General features: G+C 48.6%; 1 protein-coding gene across 4 annotated transcripts in view; it reads right to left on the reverse strand.

Annotated features, from left to right (window-relative positions):
- Nucleotides 1-18,362, reverse strand: part of Fhad1 (forkhead associated phosphopeptide binding domain 1) — a 128,632-nt gene that overhangs the window by 75,366 nt on the left and 34,904 nt on the right. For all 4 annotated transcript variants that reach the window (XM_031379356.1, XM_031379354.1, XM_031379355.1 and 1 more), the window contains exons 5-10: nucleotides 15,773-15,882; nucleotides 12,732-12,986; nucleotides 4,904-5,027; nucleotides 3,400-3,530; nucleotides 1,577-1,666; nucleotides 171-275 (exon numbers count right to left, since the gene is read on the reverse strand). In XM_031379356.1, coding sequence (XP_031235216.1) covers nucleotides 171-275; nucleotides 1,577-1,666; nucleotides 3,400-3,530; nucleotides 4,904-5,027; nucleotides 12,732-12,986; nucleotides 15,773-15,882 — 815 coding nt within the window. The remainder of the gene's footprint in view (nucleotides 1-170; nucleotides 276-1,576; nucleotides 1,667-3,399; nucleotides 3,531-4,903; nucleotides 5,028-12,731; nucleotides 12,987-15,772; nucleotides 15,883-18,362) is intronic.

The raw sequence follows: 18,362 nt of genomic DNA on the forward strand, positions 1-18,362 counted from the left end.
AACCGTTTTAGTTTGAGCATGTTGCTGGGGGTTACCTTCTCCCATCCGTGAGGAGCGGCAGATGCGGGCATCGGCCACACGGGGGCGCTGTGTGGATGGAGCGGGACGCTGCCTGGGGGAGCTTATCTCCCGTGGTCATAGACACAAGCACTCTGCCTTGAAGCACGCACCTTGTTCTTTTCTCGTAGAGTCTTGGAGATGATGTTCTGACTCGTACAGTTCTTCTTCAGTTCCTCTTTGAGCTTTCTCAGTTCTTTCTCCATTTCTTGCATTTGCTAAAAAAATTTAAAGAGGCAACCACAGAGAATTCAAGTTCACTAGGAGTGGCAAGTCACTTCCTAAATGGAAGATCCCACTTACTCAGGTCTCCCGTATTCCTGGGGCTCATACAGGTAGGATCCATACCGGCCAGCTAAACTCCTTCTTTGCTCTGCATTTGCAGGCAAAGTAGATTGCTCCTCACCCCACCCCCAATTAATATATTCGATTTGCTTGATAAAGGAAAAGAATGAATTTCTTTGAAAAAACAGTTAGCAGAAGGGGTTTGAAGGGTTCAGGAGAATGGCTCAGTGGCTGAGTGTTCGCTGTGGAAACACGAGAACTGGAGTTCGGATCCCCAGAACCCAAGCAAAAGCCTCATGGGCATGGCAACTGGCCTGTAGTCCCAGTGTCCGAAGCCAGAGACAAGGCCTCTCCATCAAACCCAGAGCAACCTGGTTGCTAGGTACAAGAGGGACTGGGATGTTGAAATAAAGATCATATTTTTGTTTGTTTGTTTGTTTTTGCTTTTCGAGACAGGGTTTCTCTGTGTAGCCCTGGCTGTCCTAGAACTCACTCTGTAGACCAGGCTAGCCTCGAACTCAGAGATCCGCCTACCTCTGCCTCCCAAGTGCTGGAATTAAAGGCATGTGCCACCACAGCTCAGCCAAAGATCATATTTTTATTGCAAGTTTTAGAGGTTTATTTTTAATTATGTATATGTGACACATCAATGTCCTTTAAAACCAGGAGGGGGCATCGGATTCCTTAGAACTGGAGTTGCATACAGGTGGTTGTGAGTCACACATTATGGGTGCTTGGAACTGAACTCAGGTTTTCCACAAGAGCATTCTTAATTGTTGAGCCATCCTTCTTGCCCCTTTGCAGATATTTTTTCTGGCCACCTTCTCTCTAAGACAAACAATAACCTTTCTCTTTCTTTCATTTTTACTCAGTGTTATAAAATCTCGGTTGCTAAAAACAGGAGATATTTGTGTTCATGACACCGCCTGTGGCCACATTTCAATGGTAGAATTTAGATTTAGGTAAACAGAGATGCAGGGCAGGGAACCCTAGTGAACATCTATCCCAGCTGCAGCTGTGGTCTCCTGTCCTTGTACCTGCTCAGCCCCAGGGGAAACCCCTTGGAAAAACAGAGACAACTAGCTGGAGAAACCTGGAGGGAGCCTCATTGCTTTCTCCAAACAGCAGAGTCAGGACCTTGAGCTTTGGGGAGGGCCACGGGTCCCACCAAGAACATCGAAGTCAGAGCCTCACTCTCTGCTCTCCGCTCACTGATAAGGACATTTCAACTTACGCTTCTGCATAGTTTCAGCTCTTTCTCCTGAACCTCCCTGCGATCCTTCTGAGCCTCTTCCTCTCTTAGCCCTTCTTTCATCACTGAACACTGAGGAGAGAAAGGGCGGCAAAGAAAGAGACCAAGGCTGGTGGTGTGGAGGTGTCTGGGGGAGGGCGTTCCCGGGGCCCCAGCTGCCCCGAGCACACTCTGTGCTGTTTCCATCCCAATCGTACACCCACATTCCGGCAGGGAAGACAGCCGGTGTCTGACAGGCACACAGATGCTTCAGGGGCTCTGGGTTCCTGCCTCTCTCGAGATCCCAGATCTAAATTCCTTTTCGGAAGCCTGCAGTCCGAATTATGAGAAAAAGTCGTCTTTGAAGAGCTGGGTGAAGGAGCACGTGTGTGTTGCCACTGGGACCCTGTGTGGCTCTAAGGACGGCACTGTGTTACTTCATAAGACATGACCACATGGCAGTGGGGAGGGAAATGCAGCCCTCAGGAAGAGGTGGGCTTCGTTTCCAATTAAGAACGTGTGCAGTTTGGTTTTAACTGTCAGCTCCACAAAACCTAGAACCACCTGGGAATGATGTGAGGAATTATCTGTATTAGGTTGACCTGTGTGTACATAGATGGGGGGAATTGTTGTGATTTTCAATCGATGTAAGAAGACCCAGCCCACTGTGGGTGGCAGCATTCCCTAAGGCAAGGGGTCTTGAGCAGTGTGAGAGAAGATAAGCAAGCAGGGATCTGTGGGGTTATTCTGTCTTTGCACTTGACTATTGATGGGATGCTTCGAGTTCCTGCCTTGATGTCCCTCAGAGATGGACTCTAGCCGAATAAATCCTTCTTGGGGGACTGCGGAGGGGGGATGTCAGGGTATTTTATCTCAGCAACACAAATGAAACTAGAGCAGAGTGCACTCTAAAGCTAGTGGCTGGATCCCGGCAGTGAATCTGAAGGCTCCTTAGTGTGATGGTTTGACCGCCAAATGTCCTTCATTTGACACTTGGTCCCCAGCTGGTGGTGCTGTTTTGAAAGGTTATAGAAACTTCGGGAGGTGGAGACTTTCTAGTGGAAGTGTGTGACTGGGGATTGGCTTTGGGATTTGACAGCCATCTCACTTCCTGTCTGCTCTCTGCTTTCCGAGGGCACTATGTGAACACCCCAACTCAGGTAGGTCCTCGTGCTTGCAGAGAAGGCACTTTACCTCACCAGCCTCCTAACATTTTTTTGGAAACAGCTTCATGTAGCACAGGCTGGCCTTGAACTCTTGATTTTCCTGCCCCAGCTTCCCAAATGCTAGGATTATAGACTTACATATCATGAACATAATGGACATATTTGCTGAGTTAGAGTCTGTATTGTGTTAATTCTGATTCTCACTGTTCTTTGAAAAACTGTAGAGGTGTGTGTGTGTGTGTGTGTGTGTGTGTGTGTGTGTGTAGAGATGGCTCAGTGCTTAAGAACACTGGCTGCTCTTCTAGAGGCCTCAAGTTCAGTTCCCAGTACCCACACAGCAGCTCACACAAATCTTAACTCCATTTGGACAGGATCTCGCACCCTCTTCTGGCCTCCACAGGTGCTGCACTCACAGGCACACATTCAGGCACAGACTCATAATTCAAAAGAAAGTAAATCTTAAGGAAGAAAAGGAAAGGCATGGGAAACTTGGCTTTCTATGTTAGTCTTTGTAGGATGACACTTCAGGATTCTCCTTATGTCCCTGGACCCCACGATGTGGAAGGAGACTGTGTTAAAAGCCAAGGTCCAAGAGAAATGGAGAGGGGCATGTCACATGAGCAGGTCCCCTTCCTGAGCCCTGAGTGCCTCAGTACTCACCCTGGAGCTCAGGGCCTCCAGCTGGTACTCCTTTTCCTTGTTCTGGATCCTCAGTTGATTCACCTCCTCCTGCAGCTGCTGAACTTGCTCGTTGCGCGCTGACATGTCTTTCTGTAAGGATGTCACCATCCCTGTTTTAAACAAAGCCAGGACAGAGACCAAAGACACAGTGAGGCTCACCACCACTGCTGTCACAGTCGGCCACTGGGGAGACCCCTGGCACTGATCACCATCACTGCTGTCACAGTCGGCCACCGGGGAGACCCCTGGCACTGATCACCATCACTGCTGTCACAGTCGGCCACCGGGGAGACCCCTGGCACTGAGGAACGTGCTGGGTCCAAGGACCCCAGGGGCTGGAATGGGGCTGGGACCGTGCTGTGTGGCTGTTTCTGACACACAGAAACTCTCCCTGGGGAGGAGAGATGTTCCTCCCAAGAGTTGCCAGGCTCAGGATTGAAATCTGACTTTTCTTCGATCTCTCTCCATCATGGTGGTGTTGTTTGTTTGTTTGTTTGTTTTTTGAGATAGGATCTCTCACAGAGCTCAGAGCACATCGGCTATCCAGACTGGCTGGCCAATGATAAGTGATAAGTTCCTTATGGCTGAGCTGCTTCCCCAGACCTCTGCTTCTGAATCCTTGACACTCGTCCCTTTCTCCTTATGCCTCTGTTCTCTTCTGATCTCTAGACACGTTGCTCTTGGCTTCAGATACTCCAAATGGCTTCCTAGCACACTTAGGAGATGGTCCCCCATGGGACCTGGCCCTATCTTCCTCTCTGACCCTCCCCATCTCTCTCACAACCCCTCTTTCCTTGAGACACACTTACCTGTCAGTCCTTCCACAGAGCTGGCTGATTCCTTCCCAAGGAGCTTTGCGCATGTGCTTGCTGTTGGTAGAGCACTGCTCCTGCAGGGCGCCTCCTGCTTGCACAGCGTGACAATCCTTTTCTCACTCCTGATGCCCCTCACTACCATGTTGCCCCATTTTATTGTCTTTACAGTGTTGTTCTGTCCCTCAGACATGCTCACTTTCTCACCTGTCTGCTTGTCATATGGATCCAGGCTAAGTAACTTCCGTGGCTGGCAAGATGGCCCATGAGTTGCTTGTCCTCCTCCCACAGTCTTCAGTGTTGAACTACCTCAGTTGATCAGTTAGCAAAATATTTTTATTCGGGACCAAGAGCACTTCAAGGAAATGGTTCTCAGGACCACAGGCCACTCAGCATCCTTTTCCTCTCTGGTGAGACAGGTGCCAGCTAAGAGCTGGCATTCACTCAAACACTGACTATGGAGGTAGTGCCCGTGTGCTAAAGCTGGCTGGAGAACACTTCTGGGGGAATATCCCCAATCACCAATGGTATGGCCTGACAGTTGCTGAGAACTCTAAGGCTCTGTCCAAGCTCAGGGAGCAAGTTATGGTGATCGATTGGTGATGTCTGCTCAGGCCACAGGGGTGGGTGGTGAGGTTGTGTCCCCTGAGCCTGACTCCGGAAGAGCTCACCTGATGTGATGGCATGATCTCTCTTTAAGTTCTCGCCCTCATTCTTCAGGGATTCGATTTCTGTGTTGCGCTCTGCCAGGGTCTGACTCAGCACCCGGCTATAGCCTTTTTGAAGAGCATCAATCTGTGGGAGGAGGCAACACATAGTCAGAGGGTACCAGCCCAGCTCCAAGACACATTGGTATTTCCTTAATCTGTGCAGAGATTCTGATCTGTCACACGATCCTGCCTTACTGATGACAAAGGTACAGAGGCCCAGCTGTCCCAGGGATACCTGGCCCCTTAATGTGCCTCCTCATGCCATTGGAACTCTCGGCCATTAGTAGACCAGCCTTGCAGTTTCCAGCCCCAGGGTTTCCCATCAGGCACCATTCGCTAGATGTCAAGCAGAGTTCAGGAGAGTGACACAGGTTGTAACCTTTTCCTTGGGTGACAGTGGACATTTTTCACAGGACCCTCTAGAAGACATGTTCAGTCTGCAGCCCATGAACTGTCTGTGCCCCAGATTAGCTATGGATGTGACCCAACACAAAATCAGAGACTTACTTAAAGTATTACGAGTTTTAAAAACAATTTTATTTGGGGAGGGTGATCATGCGCAGGGAACAGTGTGCAGGTGGAACTCGAAGGACAATCATTAGAACTTGATGCTCTCCTTTCATCCCATAGGTCCCAGGGATTGAACTCAGGTAGTTAAAGTTTGGGAGCAAGCACCTTTGCTGGCCCATGACGACGACGACAATGACGATGACCATCATTGTCATCATCATTTTGTGGGTTGGTTTTTTGTTTGTTTGTTTGTTTGTTTTTTGGAGACAGGGTTTCTCTGTGTAGCCCCGCCTGGCTGTCCTGGAACTCACTCTGTAGACCAGGTTAGCCTCGAACTCAGAAATCCACCTGCCTCTGCCTCCCAAGTGCTGGGACTAAAGGCATGCGCCACCACTACTCGGCTTTGTGTTTTGTTTTTGTTTTTTTATAGTGTAGTTCTTACACATGAATTTTGTCAGTGACACTGTTGAATTGCAATGTCAAAAAGCTGGACACATCTGCCAGTGCCCCAGACACATTCTCAGACCTGGCTCCTTCTGTAGAGCCTCATAGCACTCTGACAGATGTTGCCATACAGTTCCCACCTTGCAAGTGAGGAAATAAAGGTCGGGAGAGCTGGACTTCCTGCTTAGGGCTGGCCTGTGCGGAGCTTCATTCAAGCCCTGCCCTCAGGTGTCTGCCTCCCTATCACAGGGCTGAAGGAGCTAATGTTAGAAGCTAGAGTCTGGGGGGCTGGAGAGATGTCTCAGTTGGTAAAGTGCTTACGATGCAAGCATGAGGTCCTGAGTTCACATCTCTAGCACCCATGTCACAAAGCCTGGTAGAGTGGCAGGCACGCATAACTCCCACCCTGGGGGATGGGGACAGACAGTTTGTGAAGCTCATTGGCCAGCCAGTTTAGCTGGACCATGGCCTCCAGGATCATTGAGAGATCCTATGAAAAAATAAAGCCGGAGAACAACTGAGAAGAGAGACCTGAGATGGGTGTGGTGATGCACACCTTTAACCCCAGTACTTAGGAGGTGGATCTCTCGACTTCAAGGGCACCCTGGCCTATAAAAGAAGTTCCAGGATAGCCAAGGCTACGCAGAGAAACACTGTCTTGAGAAACCAGACTGGGGATGGAGGCGGGGTACCGGGCTTCAATCTCTGGCTTTTACGTGTACATACCTGTATGCACACACAGATACATGTACACACCACCACATCAACATCAGAAAGAGAGGGGGGAAGGAGGGAGGGAGAGAGAGAGGAGAGAGAGAGAGAGAGAGAGAGAGAGAGAGAGAGAGAGAGAGAGAGAGAAAGAGAAGGAGGGAGGGAGGGAGAGGGAGAGAGGGAAGGAGGGAGGGAGAGTGAGAGAGAGAGAGAGAGAGAGAGAGAGAGAGAAAGAGAGAGAGAGAGAGAGAGAGAGAGAATGTTGAAATTTATACTGTATAGCTTATATTTGGGGGAGAATGTTTGACACATCTGGTCCCTACCATGTCCAGGCTATGCTGGCATAAGAAACACCTGGGTCCTGTCTTAGGGTTTTGTTGTTGTTGTTGTTGTTTCTTTGTTTTTCAAGACAGGCTTTCTTATTCTCTATGTAGCTCTGGCTGGCCTGGAACTCACTAGGTAGTCAGGGATGGCCTCAAACTCAGAGATCTGTGTGCCTCTGCCTCTCCCAAGTATTGGGAGCAAAGGACTGTGCCAGAGCACCACACCTGGTCCTGTCTCAGCTTGTAACTCTGTGAGCATGTCATGCTAGTGCTGACTTTACAGGGCTGCAGAGAGATTTTATAAGCTAATAGATTTAAAAGTGCTCAGACAATGCGTGGTGCACAACATAAAGCTATTAGCTACGATTATACGATTATCCTGCTTTTTAGCTCCTGGATGCTTTGGGGAAGCAAGACAGACGATAATATTTTTGTGTGTGCCTGTGAATCTTGTCTGACTTAGCTGCTCTGTGCCTGCTGACTGTCATATTCTGTCACAGGCCTGGCATTAAAATGACAAAGGGTAGGTCCTGCCCCACCCAGATACTTCAGACATAGACTCACACACAGACACACACACACAGACACACACAGACACACACACACGCACAGACACACACACATGCTTGCATACTCGCTGGCACACACACAGGCACATGCGTGTGCACACAACCACACCCACTAGATGGCGCTCCTGCTGATCCTGAAAAGTGAAACTGCAGGGAAAAGGATGGCCCTGGAAAATCTTACACTAAATGAGAGCCTAGCCCGATCCCAGGAGACAAGCAGCATTTGTGACCTCTCCTGTATGGATTGTATCTTCTAATATATATTATTCATAACTACCAATAGTGACACCTTCTTTCTTTAACCTCACACTAGCCTTTATTTTATTCCCTACTGGGAACTTTCATATTTCTCTCCCTCCTTTGTTTAGAGGGTATAATACTTTCCTTATTTATTCTAACCTCAATATCTACTTTAAACTCTAACCTCATAGTTTCACTACCAATCCTTGTTACTATCTTCGTGTTTGCAGCATGCGAAGCAGCAGTGGAATTAGCCCTATTAGTCAAGGTTTCTAACACATATGGGACTGACTGTGCACAAAGTCTTAATCTCCTACAATGCTAAAATTTATCTTCCCATTGCTAATACTCCTTCCACTAACTTGGCTATCAAAAAATTTTAAAAATCTGAGCTAATGTAACCTCATACAGCATTCTGGTGAGCTTTATTAGCCTATCACTATTATGACAAAATGATGAAAATAACTTAAACTTCTCAATTATATTCTCCACAGACTCTTTATCCACCCCACTAATCATTCTTACAACTTGACTTTTACCCCTAATATTATTAGCCAGTCAAAATAACAGAGAAAAAATTGTATATCAAAACTTTATATTTCTATATTAGTTAGCCTCCAAATTTTACTTATTATAACATTTTCTGCAACAAAATTAATTATATTTTATATTTTATTTGAAGCCACCCTTATTCCAACACACACACACACACACACACACACACACACACACACAGAGGCATACACACACATACACACATGCATACACACACACAGACACACACAGACACACAGATGCACATACACACATGCATGCACACATACATACACGCACACACACATACACACACATACTGGCATACACATACATACATACATGCACACACAGATGCACGCACACAGATGCACACCCATATACACAATGCACACACACATATACACAATGCATACACACACGCACATGCACATACACACACATACAGGCATACACACACATACATACATACACACACAGACACACACACACACACACACACACACACACAATCTATCTGTGTGGAGGCTGGGGGAGGGCAAATGCTAGGAAACTAGGAAGGGGCCACCAGAGAAGAAAGATTACTTCCAGCAGGAAATGGCCATATAATTAAAGCTCAGTGAATGCTAACTGCAGTTCATTTCAAGCCCAGGTCATGATTGGTTAGATCAGACCCATCACGGGAAGCCCTGCGTTCCTCATTTGGCTCTTCACGCTCACTTCCCTTGGGCTAACCACGGACAGCGTCCGGAATTGTTTCTTCATGTTTTTTATACTTTTAAAGATTTCCAGCGACTGCGTTTCATTTGGGTCTTGATATCTTTCACCTGTCATTAGTCCTTATCGTGTACGTTTAAATCCCTTCACCATTCACCAGTCTTTATTATGTAAACTGAAATCTTCTAATACAATTTTTAAATAATGAAAAACAAGCCTAGTGAGGGTACATGCCTGTGTGTGTGTCTGTGTGTGAGTGTGTGTCTGTGTGTGTCTGTGTGTGTATGTCCCCGCACCTTCCTTGGAGCCACACACCTGAATATGTGGATGAAGAAAGCTCACATCTTCCTGCTTACTGTAACTAAAATAAATGTTTCTAGGGGCTGCAGAGATGGCTCAGAGGGTAAGAAGTGTTTGCCTCTTAAGCATGAGGATCTGAGTTCAGATCTCAGCATGCACACAACAAACAATAACGTCAGCACAACAAGCCTGTAAGTCCAGTCCCACGGGGGACAGGGACAGCGGTGTCTCCAGGGCCTGCTGGCTACCAGCCTAGCTTCAGGCTCAGTGAGAGAGCCTGTCTCCAGGGGACAAGACGGTGAAGGACAGGTGTGTGCGCTCACTCACAAATGCAGGCATAGGCTACACACATTCAAAAATCAAACATAAAGACCAAGAAACATTTCTAGTTTCTAGCCTAAATCTTTCTTGCGCAGACATCAAAGGCATTCTCTAAAGATGAGTCTGGGGGCGGGTGTGGGAAAGGATGCCACTAAGATTTCAGGGCCATCAGACAGAAAATATTCCAAACACCCCGCCCTGAGGTCTGAAATTGCAAACAGTTTTCAGCCTTCTTCGCAGCCTTCATTACCTAGATAAATATCCAGATTGTCTGTCCTTGGCACAAGCCCAGGGATGTTTATTGCCTGGTTAGGCTGCGTAATAAAATCATAAGGAAGTCGGCAGTGCTTGGAAGAAGGATGACTACCTAGAGGTAATAACCCACCCTACTAATTAGTGCAGGCGCGGGAGGTGAGCAAGCTCTGGTGGCATGGTGGCAGATGGTGGCCTTGAGAGCAGATTGCTAGGCCCCTGCTTTCAGGGGACCTTCGGTGACACATAAAGTAGCCAGAGCCATTCATCAACCTGTACAGATTGTACTACTGCCCGAGGGGTCTGCTGGTGATAAAAGAGTTAAGAGACTGAAACAAGAGCTGCTTGGATTTAAATCTGATGCATCTTTGAGTTCAGACATGCTCTGACAAAATTCCAGACAATGACAACTTCAGGAAGAGAGGATTTTTTTTTAAATGGCTCACACTTTGAGGGTACAGTGCATCCTGGAAGCAGGAGCTCCAGTGGGGCAGCTGGTGACGTCACATCTGCCATTAGGAAGCAGAGGATGAGGAATGCCTAGCTGGTGCTTGGCTCGCTTATCCCTTTTCATTCAGTCCAGAAGGCCAGCATAGGGGATGGTGCTGCCCACAGTGAGGGCTGGTCTTCCTGTCTAGATAGAACCTCACAGGCATGCCTGTTATCCCATGACCTTCACATGTGTGCTGTGTTGTGAGCGCATATACACACACACACACAAGTCACACTCAAATAAAAACAAAAACAAAACACTCCTTTCAATTATAATTGAATGGATAATAATTGAGTGTGGTTGTTTCTAAATTGTTCCAGAGTGAAGAAATCATTTCCAGATGTTACTAGTTACTTGAACCAATACTCAAATTGTGACCTGCTGCCATGGGGTAAACGATAGGTGAACATCTATCCTAATTTGGTTTTTTTTTTTCTCTCTCCCCCTCCCTCTCTGTCCCTTCCTCCCTCCCTCTCCATCTCCCTCTCTCTCTTTCCCTCACCTTTTCTCTTGGAGACAGGGTTCCTCTGTGTAATCTTGGAACTCGCTCTGTAGACCAGGCTGGCTTTGCCTGCCTCTGTCTCCTGAGTGCTAGGATTAAAGGTGTGTGCCATCACCACCCAGCCCTCGTTTGATTTCTTTTGCTGTTATAAACACAATGACCTAAAGCAACTAGGAGAGGAAAGGGTTTATTTCATTTTACAATTTATAGTCCATCATGAGGGCAGGGCAGGAACTCCAGGCAGGAACCTGGAGGCAATAACCTGGAGGCAGGACCCTGGAGGCAGGAGCTGATGCAGAGGCCATGGAGGCATGCTGCTCACTGGCTTGCTCTTCAGGGCTTGCTCAGCCTGCTTTCTTAGAGAACCCAGGACCACCCAGCCCAGGGATGGCACCCCCACAGTAAACTGGGACCTCTCTCATCAACCATTAATAGTTTATGTACAAAACCAAAGTGGCCACCCATTATTAGTACTTAGAAATTATAAGTGTGCAGGTGTGGATGCCAGTATACATGCCCAGGTGTCACGCTCATGTGTGTGGGTATGCACACAATGTGGGGGTCAGAGGTCAACCTTGCATCTTATTTTTCGGGAATCATCAACCATATTTTTTGAGACAGGGTTTCTTTTTTTATTTTTTATTTTTTGTTTTTTGTTTTTTGTTTTTTGTTTTTTGTTTGTTTTTTTTTTTGAGACAGGGTTCCTCTGTGTAGCCCTGGCTGTCCTGGCACTCACTCTGTAGACCAGGCTGGCCTCGAACTCAGAAATCCTCCTGCCTCTGCCTCCCAAGTGCTGGGATTATAGGCATGCTCCACCACTGCCCAGCGAGACAGGGTTTCTTACTGGGACCTGGCTTGCCTCTTTGGAGAGAGGACAGACTGGCTGGCTGAGGAGCCCTACGGCCTCGACCTGACCAGTGCTGGCATTACAAGTATGCACCACCATGCCTTGCCTATTTTAAATATTTTTCATTAAAAAATGTTTTTGAGAATTTCATACAAGAGTACTGTATCCATGTCATTCCTACCTGTCCCTTCCTCTTTGACTCCTCCCATGCCCCATTCCCTCTCAAATTTATGACTTCTTCATTTTACACACATATGCATATATATTACATTATGATTAATTATTGCCACATAAACACATACTATATACTATAAATTATTGTCATATAGATATACACCCACATTCACACTCATACATACAAACACATATACACACAAACATACACATATACATACCCACATACACACATATACACACACACACACACACACACACACACACACACACACACCTTGCTGACTCTATTTAGTATTGCTCACGGCACATGTGTTCAGGGCTGACCAAGGATTAGATAATCTATCAGGAAATTCATCCCTGTGTCCTGCCCACAGCAGCCGATGACTGCCTGTAGCTCTTCATCCAGGGGCGGCGCCTTGTGAGTCCCCAACCACGTTGCATGCCTTGCTTTTTTACAGGGAAGGACGGACGGAACTCAGGTCCTTGCACTTGCGAAGCAAGTACTTTAGTAACTGAGCCCTCTCCTCAGCCCAATTGCTATTTTTATAAAACAGAAATTTGGATCTAGTTCCCAGAGAATAGGAGCTTCCGGGTAAATGGAGACCAAGTGGGGAGCTTACATTTGATGACACTGCCCAGGGCGAAGCCAGGGACCACCACCGTCTCTTTGTGGGATGTGTCAGAGGACTGTGACAGATCTAAAGAATATTCTCCAAGGCCCGACACATGCTGCACTGGGAAACTGGGCCCCTGATGGTCCGTACACTCTGATGCCCCAGATGCCCTCCTCCGGCTCCCTCCATCTGTGCCCCGGCTGCACTCTTTGATGGGCTTGTCCCAGAGTCCTACCTGGCTTTTCATGTTCTCAATCTCCTTCTGCCTGAGATCGTTGTCTTCATCCAGGCCCTGGATCTTGGGTTCACACAGGCTGCTCTGCCTGGCTGTGGCGGCAGCAGTGGCAGCAGCGGTTGTCTCTGACAACCTTTGGTTCAGGTCAGCTACCTCAGCCTGCAGATTCATGATCAGTGCCTCTTTATATTTGGACTCCATTTCAAAGTCAGAGAGCCGATTAACCTCTCTCCCCAGGAACAGAATGATCTCGTCCTGTGTGGGGACAAGAGGGAGGCTTAGTAGCAGTGGGCGTGGGTGGCAAGCTGGGCCTGCTTCTACAATCTGGAGGGAACAGGGTGTCACTCAGGAAAAGGCAGGTGAGGAAGAGAGGGCAGGCAGAAGGGCAAGGAGACCGTTTCTCTTGGAAGGCCCTGGAGAGACTGGAGTTGGGCTAGAACCACATATCTGTACCTAGATGCTTATAATGGAGCTTCCCAGATACAGAAACATTTTTTTTTTTACCCAGAAAAAAAAAATACTTTCACGTGGTAAACCACAGCCCCCTGTGAATGTCAGTGAACATTCTGTGCATTCCCTTACGAGGCCCATATCCAGGGTGTTGGAGACCCAGTACAGGTAATTAGAATGAGATGCAATCCCAATGCACTCTGACTATCATGAGGACATTATTAATTTAATAGTTCTTATGTATTCTGAAGGGGCCATTTCTCTCTCTCTTCTGGAAGTCTCTGCTTCCCTCAGGCTGCCCTAATGAAAATGTATTTAGGGAACCGAGCTGAATCAGGAAACAGAACCCTGAATGCTTGTCAACACTCAGTGAGGTGGGGAAACTGTGGGCGGAGTCTCCCATAGATGGAGCCAATGAGCCTCCTCACTAGGAAACAGAACCCTGAATGCTTGTGAACACGGGTAGGTGGGGGAACTGTGGGCAGCGCTTCCCATGGGAGGAGCCAATACACCTCCTCACTAGGAGAGCACAGTAACCAAGACATTTCTGCTTCTCCAAAGCCAGAACAGGTACCCCGAACCTCTAGCCGTGTGCCCCGCGGAACGGATGGTGTCACGGGCCTGAGGAAGCCTGCTGGCGGTGTCAAGCGTCTTTCTCTGGGTCCTGTGAATGTGCTTATGTTACAGCTCTTCCAGCAGGCTCTGTTACTCCGTATCTTCAGCATGTTCCCCAGCCTCATCCACAGTGAGCCGCTCAGGGCCTCCACATTCAGCAGAGAATTGGTTATCGTTTGTGCCACAAAGGTTTACTGGGCACCTACTGTGTGCTGGGCTCTGCACTGGGCATAAACAAACCTTCAGGTATGTCCTGCAGTGACTGCTGTCCCTCTGGTGCTGTCCCTGGTCTCTATGTCCTCCTTAAGGGAATGTCATCTGCAGCTCCCTTCCTGCCCTTCCTGCTCCTGTCCCTGTGACCCAGGCTGGTCAACCGAGTTTTCTCAATGCTCCTGAGTGTGGACTTTGGGTTGGGGCAGGGGTACTGCTTCTCTCTGAATCATGGACTTTAAGTATAGAGCTTGATCATAGTCCTCCTGTCCAGCAGAGGGAGCTAGCCTGCCGGGGAATGTCAAACTGCAGGAAAGACAAAGGGTAGAACAGGCAAGGAGGACATTCCAATGACATTACTGAAGATCCTGGATGCAGCCAGCCTTTCAATAAGATTAGCTAAGGAACATTTTCTACCCCTATGGTTGACTGTCACTTGTCCTTGAAGGTGCTCGGGAAATCAGGGGATAAAAGGCTCAAAATAGCAAAAACGATTTGGTTTTCACTTTATTCCCACCTAAATGGGAGTTATGACGGCAGCGGATCAAATGTGACAAATACTTTGTGACTTTTGTCACTGAGTGGTATCATTTCTACTGTCCACCAAGACTCAACCAGTCTGTGGCTCCGGGGCATGGATGGAAGCTAGCAGAGGTGGTAGAGAGTGAACTCTGAGCAAGCTGCCCTGGGGACCTGGGGCTGCTCTGCCAGGGAGGGACTGCACAGGGCTTGCCATTTCACCCACCTGTCTGAGGGCTCAGGCCTATGGCTGCTACCATCTGAGAGCATCAGCCCACAGCACACTGAGTTGATTGTAGCTGTGTGTAAGTGGTGAGACACCAGCAGAGGAATGGTGTGCAAATCAAGTCATGGGAGACACGGGAATGGTGGAGACACTAGAGTTTGGGGTGGCTTGCTGCAAGGTGACAGACAGGTAGCTTCTCATCATACCACAGCACCTCACGGTCTGGTCTCAGGACGCCAACCTCAGAACTGCCTCCTGGCCCTCACTACAAAACTCTTAAGACCGTGATCCTGAGCGCCAAAGGATCTGGTGCTCCTGAAAGACCCTGTTGAGCTCAGACCTCAGTCTGTATGGAAACTGAGGCACTTTGGGCTATATTTTGAGTTTCATGTAGCCCAGGCTGGCCTTGAGCTTATTCTATAGCTCAGGATGACCTTGAGCCTCTCATCCTCCTGCCTACACCTTGGAGTGCTGGGATCATAGGCATGTGTCACCTGCCTGATTGATGCTGCGTTGGGGACCGAAGCCAGGGCCTCATGTGTGGCGGGCGAGCCGCTCAGCATTTCCTTTCTGTTTTTAAGCTGTGGCTGGACAGGGAGTGGTTCGCATCTGAGCTGGCTTGTGCTGAGACCCGTTGGGTCCAGCCTCTGACCTCTCTGCCCCACGTCTCTATCTCTTCCCTCAGTTCCCCCCACTTCCACCCACAGCTGGTGTGTGTTTTCCCCACCGCTGTGCCATCACTTGGGGCTGACCAGGTGTGTGCTGAAGTTCTCTCATCAGTAAAGTGGAGGTGACGAAATTGGCTCTGAAGTCTTCAGAAATGGGCTGATGAGTGTCAAGTTAGGGGCTCAGCCTGGCTCACAGTGCGTGCTCAACGAACCATCTGGAGATGGTTTTTATCTAGGACACAACTGTCTATGAAATAAGTGGTTCTTTGGACACAGGACACAGAGAAGAGGTGACAGGTTCCCCGTGGCCTCTGACTGCTAGTGCCCTGTGGACCCCCAAGCCCTCCCCTCACCTTGTCTTGCTGGCTTAGGTTGGGTTCCATGAAGATCTCAGTGGGAGGTATCGTCCCGGAGAGTCCATCCATCATGCATTGCTCTGACATGTCCATGGCGTTGGCCCACACTGTGTGACATCCACAGAAAACGGGGTGCTGTGGGCTCCCCAGCATGGAGGGGCCCCCACACCCTGAGCTACTTATGTTTTTTCTACCTGAAGGTCATACTATGTTTTGCTTTTGAGAGGGGGCCTTGTAATATAGCCTGAGCTGACCCAAACTCACTATGTAGCACAGGGTGGCTTCAGATTCCCTGTGATCTCCCTGCCTCAGCCTTCTGAGTGCTGGGGTTACACACATAAGCCACTACACCTTGCTCTGTGTTTTATATTTTCCCTGGCATCATCATCATCATCATCACCACCACCACCACCACCATCATCATCTAAATAGAGTCTCAATATGTAGCTCTGGCTGGCTTGGAATTCTCTATGAAGACCAGGCTGGCCTCACACTGACAGAGAGCCACACATCTCTGCCGCCCAAGTGCAGGATTAAGGGCACGTGGCACCACGCCCAGTCATTATTATATTTTTAAAACTTGTGTTTGTACGTATGCCTGTGCGTTCCTGGGTACCTGCTTATGAGGCAGTGTGTGTGCATATGTATGCAGGTGCCTGCCAAGGCCAGAGGCTGACATCACACGTATTCCTCCCTCACTGACCATCATATTTTCTGTCAGGGTCTCACTGAACACTCAGAGTACTGTTATAGTACATTATTGCTTTGGGTACACTGGCTGCCAGCAGGTTCCAGCCATCCTCCTGTCTCTGCCTCCCCTTTGCTGTGATTACATAAGAACACTACCCTGCTTCTCATGGGTCCTAGGGACCTGAACTCGGGTCTTTCTGCTTTGGCAGCAGCCACTTTATCCACCAGGTCCTGTGCCCAGATGTTTCTCTGACTTGAAAAGTCCAGAGCTGTGTGTGCCATAAAAGGACTGGCAGGAGAGCAGCCGGCTCACCTTTTTCTCCATTGTTCCGTGGCCTGCCAATCACTGACGTGCCTTTCTCTGCTGCACCAAGATCTGGTGAGCATGAGAGGAACATTAAGCCTCTCTCTGCCTTGCTTCCACATAAATAATTCAGTGACGTTAACAGTCTCTACCGCAGAGAGCTATTATGAGATTAAATAAGATATAGAGTTGTGCTGGCTCTGAAATGTACCATGTAGCCCAGGCTGGCCCTGAACACATGGCAATCCTCCTGCCTCAGCCTCCTGAGTGCTGGGATCATAGACACCAGTCATTATGCCCATATAATGCTTGAGAATATATGGTTTTATTATTTTTAACTACATGTAGGTGTGTGTCTGTCTGTGGATGGGTGTACTTGAGTGCAGGTGCCGGAGGAGGCCTGAGATATTGTGTCCTCGGGAACTGGAGTTACAGATGGTGATGAGCCACCATGTGGGTGCTGGGGACTGAACTTCAGTCCTCTGCAAGAAACATCTAGTTCTCTTATCTACTGAGTCATCTCGTCAGTTCCCTATTGCCTTTTGGGGGGGGGGGCGCTGGAGAGATGGCTCAGTGGTTAAGATCACTGGCTGCTCTTCCAGAGGACCTGGGTTCAATTCTCAGCACCAGCATGGTGGCTCACAACCATCTCCAAGTTCTGTTCCAGGAGACCTGACACCTTACCTTCTTCTGGTTCTGCAGATACAACACTCGTGTGCTGCACAGGGACACACGCAGGCAAGGCATCCTTGCACATCAAATCAAATAAACAAATCTTTAAAAAACTTTGAGCCATGTGGGGTGGCACACCCCTTTAACCCCAGCACTCAGAAGGCAGAGGCAGGCAGATTTCTGTCAATCTGAAGCAAGCCTGGTCTACAGATGGCTGGTCCCAGGATGGCCAGGGCTTCATACTGAGACTCTGTCACAAAAACAAACAAACCAACACATGTTAAAAGTAAAGTTTGGGCCCAGGATCAGAGATGAGGAGGATATGACATCTATCCCAACACCAGGAGTAACTGGGACCAGCAGGACCAAGCACACAGGAACTCCGCCAGCCCCGTGGCCCGGGTTGCTTCCGGTCTGTGCCCTGAGAAGATCTTGGACACAAACTCCACAGCTAGTCCTACAACACCCAGAGGAAGCTCCACTCCCAGGTGCTCTAACACACCCAGGTTCAGAGGTGAGGAAGACACAACATCTGTCTCAACACCTGAAGTAACTGGGACCAGCAGGACCCAGGCACTCAGGAACTCTGACAGCCCAGTGGCTCAGGTTGTTTCTGGTCTGTCTTGGCCTGCTGGTGCTCTGAGCAGACCTCGGGTGCAAACTCTGCAGGCAGTCCCAAAACACCCAGAGGAAGCTCCACTCCCAGGTGCTCTAACAAGCCCAGGATCACAGGATCCCAGAATCACAGGATCACAGAGACAGCTTGGCTCTGTAGAGTACTGACACAACCAGAATCACAGGAATGACAGGCTCCAGTCAGATTTAGCAAGGGCAGTTAGCACTAGAGATAAATAGATGATGTGGGACAAGCATAAGAATATAAGCAACACAAACCAAGGTTACTTGGCATCATCAGAACCC

The sequence above is a fragment of the Mastomys coucha genome, unplaced genomic scaffold, assembly GCF_008632895.1.
Source record: "Mastomys coucha isolate ucsf_1 unplaced genomic scaffold, UCSF_Mcou_1 pScaffold18, whole genome shotgun sequence".
NCBI lineage: Eukaryota > Metazoa > Chordata > Mammalia > Rodentia > Muridae > Mastomys > Mastomys coucha.